The 11964-nt window shown below is 43.0% G+C and overlaps 1 protein-coding gene across 1 annotated transcript; it reads left to right on the forward strand.

The window, feature by feature from the left end:
- The first annotated feature begins 81 nt into the window (after positions 1-81).
- Positions 82-10995, forward strand: asmtl (acetylserotonin O-methyltransferase-like). The gene is made up of 15 exons (XM_029710809.1): positions 82-184; positions 1504-1612; positions 2329-2460; positions 2600-2647; positions 2741-2805; positions 2916-2980; positions 3172-3280; positions 3849-4146; positions 4332-4562; positions 6390-6558; positions 6717-6901; positions 7744-7876; positions 8104-8244; positions 8433-8555; positions 9411-10995. The coding sequence occupies exons 1-15, from the start codon at positions 123-125 to the stop codon at positions 9614-9616; spliced, it is 2076 nt and encodes a 691-aa protein (XP_029566669.1). The 5' UTR covers positions 82-122; the 3' UTR covers positions 9617-10995.
- Positions 10996-11964: the final 969 nt, after the last annotated feature.

Here is an 11964-nt window from a genome sequence, read left to right on the forward strand (position 1 = left end):
TCCATTCATTCTGCTCTTACTTGATGTACGCCCTCTGTTGGCTGGTAGGCTACTGTACGTTTTATGATGACACGCAAAAAGATGTCATAGGATTGGCTGAACCTCTCGATTCTTCTTCCGCTATGCTTGCGCATGCGTTCTCTTGTAGCGCAACAAGGAATTCATTCGTATGGAAGATCTGCAGGTAATGTTTTTTTCATTTAGCGGCCGTAGATTTCAAAGTGTAATTTATTGAATTACACTTAAAAGCAGCTTTGCCCAAGGTTGTATGCTGCATGTTGTAAACCTTTCTTGAGTATTGAGATGTCGTAACTGAATAGCTGAACTTGCATGATCCGAGGAAGAGTTTCTCAAGCTAAGCAGTGAAATGTGCAACATGGTAACGTTAACGTTACTTGTTTCCATGTCAGTAATTATCACTGATCCATACAAACACTAACCAGACCTTTCCCTTTTAAGTTGTCAACTAACTTCTAAACCAGCTAACATAATAATTCGGTCTATTCATGGCATATTCTAGGATAGCCCAATAAAGGACTAAATGGAGCCTAACGTTACTCCGATCTTATTGTCCAGTGACCTCACATTTTCTTTTTAAAAGGGAATTGGCTCTGGCAGCTAAAACACTCAAACACTCCATCTAAACTTGAATCGACTCTTAATTGCGGGCTGGTTCTTTAAACATAAAACGCTCTACATAATTTCACAAACGCAATAAAAATAATTTCACAAATGTTAAATATACAGTTATTGTACACAGTTGCAGCAGTATTTTTCAGCGTCAACACATTCGTGGTGTGTGTCTTTTGTCTACACACGTGTTCAGAGACGCAGTTAGCCAATTAGCACAGGCATGCCTCTGTCTTCCATCTGTTTTTCCTACACAAGTGTAGTAACGTGGAAAAATGGTCGTGTGGGAAACTTAACCATAACCCTATAAAGGTGTGAAGTAATTTAACCTTTTTAGTAAAAAAGATAAAATGTATAGCTGCAATGTGTTTTAACGTTCAGAACGATCGTCGGGGCTCTCAACAAAACTACACCAGGCAGAAGATAATATTGCCAATAGGTGCGAAAGGTATTTAGCGTCAATGAATAGGTTCGTTCTAGAATAGCCCTTTGATCCATTGCCACACATTCCACGTCAGTGTATTTTTGATACAAGAGAACAATGAGGTGTAGCCTACAAAAGCATATTGACCTGATGAAATGAATGTACAGAGGCTACATGTGTGCCTTTTGCACCAGTTACCACATGGCATTACCACAGGGCTACAGAGCCTGCCACAGTACACACTGTAGTTCATTGTCTTTCTCTGCATACATTAACATGGAACACGTGCATTGTATGTAGGCAGTAAAGTGTGACCGCAAATGGTATGTACAAGGCATGTGTACAATGGTATGTACAAGGCTACTTCAAGGCAAAGTCACAGGCATCTGACACCAAACAGCTGACAGAGACGAACTAGTAGCCTAATGTTTAACTTGTATATGCTGCAGTGAGGAGGTCACCATGGTGTTGATGAATCCTGTCATTTCCAAGCTGACCGGTAAGCTGGTCGTCCTGGCTAGTGCGTCTCCAAGGAGGCTGGAGATACTCACCAATGTGGTAAGACTGAGGCCTCCTCCCCTCTTCCTCTTTGATAGGATAAATAAGTGAAAGCAAGGTTTCTACAATATTGGACATTTGCAATCACCTATCCATGTCATGAAAGTTCAATGATTACTTCCGTTAAGGGAGTAAGAAAGCAACCTTTTTTTTTTTAAAGCCTATTCAAACTGAGCCTCTGTAACAGTGTAGGTTCTGTCCCTCTCTTCGCTCGAACCAGGGACCCTTGTGTAACAGTGTAGGTTCCGTCCCTCTCTTCGCCCCAACCTGGGCTCGAACCAGGGACCCTTGCACACATCTACAACTGACACCCACGACGCATCGTTACCCATCGCGCCACAAAAGCCGCGGCCCTTGCAACGCAAGGGGAAACCCTACTTCAAGTCTCAGAGCGAGTGACGTCACCGATTGAAACGCTATTAGCGCGCACCACCGCTAACTAACTAGCCATTTCACATCGGTTACACTTGCACACATCAACAACTGACACCCCACGAAGCATCGTTACCCATCGCGCCACAAAAGCCGCGGCCCTTGCAACGCAAGGGGAAATCCTACTTCAAGTCTCAGAGCGAGTGACGTCACTGATTGAAACGCTATTAGTGCGCACCACCGCTAACTAACTAGCCATTTCACATCGGTTACACCTCTAAGGTACAGTAATGACATGTAGTATCTGATGATGATGATGCCTTGTTATTCCGTTTATGTCACAGGGTTTACGATTTGAGGTTGTCCCATCCTGGTTCAAGGAAACGTTAGACAAGAGGCTGTTCAAAACGCCCCATGAGTATGCTGTGGAGACTGCCAAGCAGAAGGCCCTGGAGGTGGCCAAGAGGATGCCATTTGTCAGTGAATGCTTTGCTTACTGTTATTATTATTATTATTATTACAATATCATTACCATATTTGTCTGTTAATATGCTTACCTCACTGAAGAAACAAATATATACTTTTGAATGTCTGTGGTTTCTTAATTTGTTCTAGAAACACCTGAAAACTCCAGACATTGTGATCGGAGCAGACACTGTTGTTGTAAGCAAAAACAGCTATATCAATGTCTTCTATCCTTCATATCATAGTGGTTATTATCTCCTTTACACTGTATTGGTTGTCTTCTTTTCTCAGACAGTGGATGGACTGATTCTTGAGAAGCCAGTGGACAAGCAAGATGCCTACCGAATGCTTTCAAGGTTTTGAGAGAATTTTGCCTCTGGCTAATTCTGTGTACATTTCAAAATAATAATAACAATAGGAAAACGTAGTTATCCCATTTTATCTTTGTTTTTGTGTTTCTGAACAGGTTGAGTGGTAAAGAACACAGTGTTTTTACCGGAGTGGCGATAATTCTCTGCCATGAGAAAGAAGGTATGCCTTAAACATAAAATAGGTAAAAGGGTAGGTTGGGAAGTTGTCTGCTTTAAAGTTGTACATGTTTATTTTTGTCATGGAATATTCAATGGTTCCCTCTCTGATTCTGAGGGGTTGGGTTAAATGGGAAGACACATTTCAGTTGAATGCATTCAGTTTTGCAACTGACTAGGTCCCGTTCTTTCCAGATGAAGAGATTGATTATCAAGTGATTGACTTCTATGAGGAGACCAAAGTGAAGTTTGCAGATCTGTCTGATGATTTACTCTGGGAGTACATCAATAGCGGAGAACCCATGTGAGTTTCACCTCTCTTCTTCTGTTTGCATTACTGGCTATGGTGTAATGCCAATAGATTTTTCTAAGTTTAGAACCCAACCTCACCTCACAGAGGCAATTGGGGTCACTTCACTGAATTCAAACCTTGTGAACCCATGGATTTGTGGACTTTGATACACGCCCACCAGTCCATGCTTGCGTTGCTTTATTGAGATAAGGTATGGATTTTGTTATATAATTTCAGCCTGAAACAAATAAGTGAGGGTCAATGAGCCTTAGTTCAATCATAGAAGCATGTTCTGCTGTGTGGTCTCGAATACCGTGGCCAGTTCTGACACAGTATTGCCTGACACGTCACATGATTGCCCCCTGTGTGTGTGTGTGTTCGTTCCCTGTGTCTTGGTGTCATGTCTTTCTATGTGGCCCCTCTCTCTCTATCGCTCTCTTTCTCTGTGTGTCTCACTGTCTCTCAATTTGTGTGAGACCTGTGTGTGTGTTGTGTCTCTGTGTGTATGTTTCTCTGTTTGTGTGTGTGCATGGGTCTGGGTCTCTCTGTATGTGTATGTGTGTGTGTGTGTGTGTGACAGGGACAAGGCTGGCGGCTATGGTATCCAGGCTCTGGGTGGTATGCTGGTGGAGTATGTACACGGAGACTTCCTGAATGTGGTGGGCTTCCCGCTCAACCAGTTCTGCAAGAAGCTGGGTCTCATCTTCAGCCCCCCAGGCAGCCTGACACACAACAGCGCCCAGACCAGCCCCCAAGGCAGCCCTGTCGACACGGTCCCTCCAGCCGAGCCAGCCGCCAGCAGCCCCCCAGGCAGCCCAACCCATAATGGCCCTCCGGACAGCCAAGGACAAAACATCCCTTCAGCCAGCACAGCTCACGTCAGTACACATGTCAATGCATTGAAATACGTCTTTTACCCTTAGCAATTATTGCACAACACTTCATTTGTCATATGTTGGTGTTTTCAATGAATTGTTTTTAATGTGTTACATGGACAATAAAGTTTATTGAATTGAATCCATTTATAATTTATCCCATTCATCCATCCATCAATGGGAAACAGGAGGAGAGAGGTTGTGGAGAGGGCGAGGTGCCCTGGACGTTGGTCAACAACCTGTCTAAGTGCTCTGAGAACGGGGAGGATGAGCCCCAGGGCACCAGTGACCCTGCAGCACCAGACTTGACCAGCAGGGGCACCATGCAGATGCAGAATGTGAGGGAGAACGAGACGGAAGACGGCAAGGAAAAGTTGAGCAAGATGATTGAGCTCATGGATGGATTTAAAGCCTCAAAGGTATCCTGTGGATGGATATGTATTTACAGTTGAAGTCGGAAGTTTACATACACTTAGGTTGGAGTCATTAAAACTCGTTTTTCAACCACTCCACAAATTTCTTGTTAACAAACTATAGTTTTGGCAAGTCGGTTAGGACATCTACTTTGTGCATGACATAAGTAATTTTTCCAACAATTGTTTACAAACAGATTATTTCACTTATAATTCACTGTATCACAATTCCAGTGGGTCAGAAGTTTACATACACTAAGTTGACTGTGCCTTTAAACAGCTTGGAAAATTCCAGAAAATTATGTCATGGCTTTAGAAGCTTCTGATAGGCTAATTTACATAATTTGAGGTGTACCCGTGGATGTATTTCAAGGCCTACCTTCAAACTCAGTGCCTTTGTTGCTTGACATCATGGGAAAATCTAAAGAAATCAGCCAAGACCTCAGGAAAAAAAATTGTAGACCTCCACAAGTCTGGTTCATTCTTAGGATCAATTTCCAAATGCCTGAAGGTACCACGTTCATCTGTACAAACAATAGTACGCAAGTATAAACACCATGGGACCACGCAGCCGTCATACCGCTCAGGAAGGAGACGCATTCTGTCTCCTAGAGATGAACGTACTTCAGTCCCAGAACAATAGCAAAGGACCTTGTGAAGATGCTTGAGGAAACAGGTACAAAAGTATCTATATCCACAGTAAAACGAGTCCTATATCGATATAACCTGAAAGGCTGCTCAGCAAGGAAGAAGCCACTGCTCCAAAACCGCCATAAAAAAAGCAGACTACGGTTTGCAACTGCACATGGGGACAAAGATGATACTTTTTGGAGAAATGTCCTCTGGTCTGATGAAACAAAAATAGAACTGTTTGGCAATAATGAACAACGTTATGCTTGGAAGAAAAAGGGGGAGGCTTGCAAGCCGAAGAACACCATCCCAACCGTGAAGCACGGGGGTGGCAGCATCGTGTAGTGAGGGACTGGTGCACTTCACAAAATAGATGGCCTGAGGAGGAGGAAAATTACATGGAAATATTTAAGCAACATTTCAAGACATCAGTCAGGAAGTTAAAGCTTCGTCGCAAATGGGTCTTCCAAATGGACAATGACCCCAAGCATACTTCCAAAGTTGTGACAAAATGGCTTAAGGACAACAAAATCAAGGTATTGGAGTGGCCATCACAAAGCCCTAACCTCAATCCCATGGAAAATTTGTGGCCAGACCTGAAAAAGCATGTGTGAGCAAGGAGGCCTACAAACCTGACTCAGTTACACTAGCTCTGTTAGGAGGAATGGGCCAAAATTAATCCAACTTATTGTGGAAAGCTTGTGGAAGGCTACACAAAATGCTTGACCCAAGTTAAACAATTTAAAGGTGACGCTACCAAATACTAATTGAGTAAACTTCTGGCCCACTGGGAATGTGATGAAAGAAATAAAAGCTGAAATAAATCATTCTCTCTACTATTATTCTGACATTTCACATTCTTAAAATAAAGTGGTGATCCTAACTGACCTAAAACAAGGACTTTTTACTAGGATTAAATGTCAGGAGTTTAAATGTATTTGGCTAAGGTGTATGTAAACTTCCGTCTTCAACTGTATATACTGTAATAAAACATTGAGTTCCTTGCTATTGTGTTTTAGTTCCCCATACTGCTAGGTTTTATGTTATTCATGTTCAAGCTGAGGTTGCATGAAGTTTAATTTTAGGCTTATTAATCAAACTACTTTTGCTTGAGGTAGGTTAATACATGAATTGGAATTTTCTATTACTCCTCTTCTTTCTCTAGTCTCGCATTGACCGTTTTCCCTTTGTTTTGTCTCCTAGGTGTTGTTCACAGCATCCAAGCTGCATGTGTTTGACGTGTTAAGGAGCAGTAAGACAGGGGAGCTGCAGGCTGAGGATGTGGCCCAGGAGATCAAAGCATCTATGAAGGGGACCGAACGCCTGCTGGAGGCCTGCGTCTCTCTGGGACTCCTGCAAAGAACGGGAAAAGGTATACTGTCTCAATTTCTCACATTGTCTTCCTCTATAATTTGCTTCCTTCTGTTAGACATATTCTTTCTTTTTTCATAGACATTGTTCATGGCGTCTAGCTGTGTGTGTCACGGAGTGATTTATGACATGTCTTCTGACATGCCAATTTCTCCCTAGAGTACGCAAACACAGCGATGTCCAGGCATTTCCTGCTGTCGGACGGTCCCCTCTCTCTGCAGGGGTACATCCAGCACTGTAACGAACTGGTGTGGCCTCTCTTCACCCACCTGGAGACCGCTGTGAGGGAGGGGACCAACCAGCACGAGAAGGCCTTCGGAAAATCCTCTGATAACCTTTTCCAGGTAATAACAATCTCAAGTTTCATGTCACATTCCAGTTACCTTGGTAATTATCCAGCAGATCAGTCTTGTTCCTGAAGAGCCACAGTACAGCAGCTTTTTGTTCAAGCTTAGCAGAATCAGCTAGTCAAGGTGTGGGAGATGCGTTGATTAGTTGTATCAGGTGTGAAGGCACTCAGCTGGGATTAAAATGTACAGTCCATGCAGCTCTCCAGTTAACACCAGATAGAATGGTTTTGTATTATTGTTTATAAGTAAACATTTGAATATACAAACATTAACACCTACTCTTTCCATGACATAGACTGACCAGGTGAATCCAGGTGAAAGCTATGATCCCTTATTGATGTCATTTGTTGAATCCACTTCAGTCCTTGTAGATGAAGGGGAGGAGACAGTTTAAGGAAGGATTTTTAAGCCTTGAGACAATTGAGACATGGGTTGTGTATGTGTGCCATCAGAGGGTGAATGGGCAAGACAAAATATTTAAGTGCCTTTGAATGGGGTATGGTAGTAGGTGCCAGGTGCACCGGTTTGTGTCAAGAACTGTAACGCTGCTGGGATTTTCACGCTCAACAGTTTCCTGTGTGTATCAAGAATGGTCCACCACCCAAAGGACATCCAGCCAACTGTGGGAAGCATTGGAGTCAACATGGGCCAGCATCCCTATGGAATGCTTTCAACACCTTGTAGAGTCCATGCCCTGACGAATTGAGGCTGTTCTGAGGGCAAAAGGATGTGCAACTCAATATTAGGAAAGTGTTCCTAATGTGTTTTCTCACTGTAGAACTGAGTATTGGAGCGGTAACTGTTTTTGTTTTCGTCCTTGTTGTTCATTGTTATAGGATGCCTACTACAGCAGACATGAAGTGAAGCTGCGATTCATGAAGGCCATGCACAGCATCGCAAAGGTTTCTGGTAGAGACGTGGCAACGGCCTTTGACCTCTCCAAATATAAGACGGCCTGTGACCTGGGAGGTGAGGTCATAGTAACCTAAACCTCAATTCCATTTAAAATGGCCATCACATTGTGTTGCTACAATATTGTAGTAAAATCTCAAATGGCCCTTCCGTTATTATCTTCAGTGTGCAATGTGATTTACATTAGAAAGCCTCTGGCTAGAAGTATGCCCTTAAATAGGCTACACCTGATTCCCTATCGGAATCAATCCATACCAATCATCAGTGTTTTTTCCTTCACCCAGGATGCACTGGGGCCATGGCGTATGAGTTTGCCAAAGCACACCCGGGGTTGTCTGTGACCATGTTCGACTTACCTGAAGTCATTGAGATGAGCGGTCACTTCCGGCCACATGACGCAGACGACAGAGTATCTTTTGTAGCAGGTTTGTTTAATGACTTGCAGAGGGTGGAATGGATTTTAGAATACTGTTATCATCATGGGTAATGTGTTCTGTAGATGCACAATAACATTTACATTTAGCAATACGTGTCATTTTGATCATGAATTTGTTTTCTGTCAGGGTACATGTAAAAAGTAATGAATGTTTTTTTCTTTTTAATGTCTGAACAGGAGATTTCTTCAAAGATGAGCTTCCCAAGGCAGACGTATACATCTTGGCAAGAATTCTCCACGACTGGTCGGATGAGAAAGTACACATCTTGCTGAGTAAAATTGCAAAAGCATGCAATCCTGGTAAGAGTGAAAAACAATATATTCTTTTTGGATTCTGATTTCTGACCCTGATAAGGATAATGATTCACACATTGGCTAGACATTTTTTTGTGTATCACTTGTGCTTGTGTAAAGAGTTAGCCTGGTCCCATGCTGTATGTGCCAAAGCCAACTCATCTGTTGTTGTCATGCCATACATTACTCATACATTTAGCAACAGAATGAACATTTCCATCCAACAATTTTATGTAGATGAATTACCTGACCCATAAAAAAAAAAACTCACGACAGGTCTGATAAAAACAGAAAATCTTTCGGTAAAATGTCCTAGTGTTGACATTTTAGTCGGTGAAATGGATAGTGACATTTGCGGTGTAAACGCTTTTATACGCAAATATTGATAATAACAACCATCATATCAAAGTAAACTTTGAGTCACGCGATGATATGTTCTGTTCTGTTGCCCACCCACCAAAGTGTGTAAAAAGCATAAGTTTATTAGGCAGATTAAATAAGTTCTAATGAACAGAGGAGTTGGCTCAAGCCTAAACGGAATGAACCACAAGGCTATAACAGCGTAGTGTTTTAACAGTGTGCAAGTTGCATGTTAAACTCTGCAAATCAAAAGTGAAAAGCAGAGGACACACATCATTGACTAGCCTAGGTACCTGACTGTTTCTGCTTTTAAGAAATACTACATGATTGCCTTATTAAAAAAAAACGACCAATTGACTAGTCCAATTTATGTGTATCATAGTTCAAAATGCCTTTATTGCATATTATGAATGTGACTTTCACATGCTAATGTAAATACTGATTGTATACACAACGTTAAATATGTATGCATACATCCTGTGTATGCCATACCCGTCCCAGGCTGCTGCGTGCTGGTGAGTGAGATCTTTTTGGATGAGGACAGGAAGGGGCCAAGCAGAGGCCTACTTCAGGCCCTCAGTATGACCGAGGGGAGACAAAGGAGCGCCTCCGAATACAGCCTCCTACTGAAGAGCCACGGCTTCACCACAGCGCAAGTCAAACACACACACAACCTCCTGGATGCCATCCTGTGTGTCGCTGAGTGACTTGGAGACAAAAAACCTTGAAACCAATAAAGAAAATAAATCAATGAAATACCTCCCCAGTCTAGAATCAAACTCTTGCCCCAACCACTAGACACTGAGGTCCTGTTTAAATACTAAAGGTTCACTGATCTGACATGACGCAGGGATGGGTGATTGCAAACTGTGCTTACAGCCATCCTGTCATGTCAGAGCAACGATTTCTTCAAGAAAGGTAGGAAGGAAGGACTCTTAGAGGTATTCAGACAGGGCCTCACTCCATATTACTTTTACCCATCCATTTCTTGTTGATCTTCAAAGGGGTCAGGAAGTGTTGGGGAAATGGGGCTGGGGGTTTATTTTGGATGATAGATTCTATGACTGCGGAGCCGCCACCTCCCTTGGCTTTGAGACATGTTACCGTTCCCCACAATGACCAAGACAGTTCAATTTGACTTTTAATTCATTCTAAAAATGGACCACAATGTTGTGAATTTCAATGGACCACAGTGAAGGCATTTCTTTTAAACACTGCAATATAGACACTATCAGAGGTATGTCTATGCAGCTGACTTTGATCTCACAGTAATCCTTGAATTCTTTGTCATTAAGCCAGCCAGGTCACCCGTGATATAAGTCAGTATTCGACGTCCATCCATTTTTGAGGACGTAGGGAGATGACGTGGAAACCGGCCACTAGTGGCAACAGTGAGTGCCGTTACCTTCAAGTTGGTTTTGGTTTTGCTAGGGCAGGGTTTCCCAAACTCGGTCCTCGGGACCCCAAGGGGTGCATGTTTAGTTTTTTTCCCTAGCACTACACAGCTGACTCAAATAATAAACTAGTCATCAAGCTTTGCTCATTTTAATCTGCTGTCCCGAGGACCAAGTTTGGGAAACGCTGTGCTAAGGGTGTTGGGGATGATGGATGAGCGTAAGCCTATCCTGAACTTAACCATAACAATTCAGAGTTAATGCCTAAACTTAACCTTAAACACTTCAAAATGTGATGGTTGGAACAACTTCTAAATTTGACGTTTGAGAAACATGGATGAACTAGTAATTCTGAGACTGAGAACTGGTAGCATAAAACTGTCATGACAGCAAAGACAACCAACATTGTTTAACTGACCACTTTCCCAACATTGTGAGACTTGAGACCACCACAACACTTCGTTGTTTGCCGTTTGACAATTTTCCTGTCTGAATTGTTTCAGTAATGAAATAAATATTTTGTCTGAAATAATTCAGCTGTTGTGTTCTTTTCCTCTCTGTGTACACTATTTGTAACCATGTGTTTGCAGTATTTCTGCTTTGGCGGGGCTTGTCTTAAATCTGATTTGTTCACGTGTTTTGAATAACAATGTTGTAATGTTAACATTTCATTAAATGTTAATGCAACTGTGTAGAGCAATGGTCACCTAATTCTGGTCTCAGAAAGCTATGGTGTGCAGGATTTAACTCCAGCCCAGCACTGTAACACCTGATTAAACTAAGATTAGCTAAGACAAGCTAAACACCTTTTTCACCCGCTTTGAGGAAAACCCAGTGCCACTGACGCGGCCCGCTACCAAGGACTAGACTCTCCTTCTCCGTGACCGACGTGAGTAAGACATTTAAGCTTGTTAACCTTCGCAAGGATACCGGCCCAGACGTCACCCCTAGCCGCATCCTCAGAGCATGGGCAGACCAGCTGGCTAGTGTGTTTACGGACATATTCAATCTCTCCCTATCACAGTCTGCTGTCCCCACGTGCTACAAGATGCCCACCATTGTTCCTGTACCCAAGAAAGCAAAGGTAACTGAACTAAATGACTATCGCCCCATAGGGCTCACTTCTGTCATCATGAAGTGCTTTGAGAGACTAGTCAAGGATCATATCACCTCTACCTTACCTGTCACCCTAAACCCACTTCAATTTGCTTACCGCCCCAATAGATCCACAGAAGATGCAATCGCCGTCACACTGTCCTATCTCATCTGGAATACCTATGTAAGAATGCTGTTCATTGACTATAGCTCAGCATTCAACACCATAGTACCCTCCAAGCTCATCATTAAGCTCGAAGTCCTGGGTCTGAACCCCGCCCTGTGCAACTGGGTCTTGACTTCCTGACGGGCTGCCCCCAGGTGGTGAAGGTAGGAAACACTTCCACTTCGTTGATCCTCAACACTGGGGCCCCACAAAGTGTGTGCGCTCAGCCCCACTCCTGTACTCCCTGTTCATTCATGACTGTGGCCACGCACGCCTCCAACTCAATCATCAATTTGCAGATGACACAACAGTGGTAGGTTTGATTACCAACAATGGCGAAACAGCCTACAGGGAGGAGGTGAGGGCTCGAAGTGTGGTGCCAGGAAAATAATCTCACTCA

The sequence above is a fragment of the Salmo trutta genome, chromosome 24 (assembly GCF_901001165.1).
Source record: "Salmo trutta chromosome 24, fSalTru1.1, whole genome shotgun sequence".
NCBI lineage: Eukaryota > Metazoa > Chordata > Actinopteri > Salmoniformes > Salmonidae > Salmo > Salmo trutta.

Coding starts and splice junctions, on each gene's coding strand:
- asmtl (XM_029710809.1), top strand. CDS start 123: ATGCTTGCGCATGCGTTCTCTTGTAGCGCAACAAGGAATTCATTCGTA. Junction 1,613..2,328: donor TGGAGATACTCACCAATGTG/GTAAGACTGAGG, acceptor TTTATGTCACAG/GGTTTACGATTTGAGGTTGT. Junction 2,981..3,171: donor TCTCTGCCATGAGAAAGAAG/GTATGCCTTAAA, acceptor CGTTCTTTCCAG/ATGAAGAGATTGATTATCAA.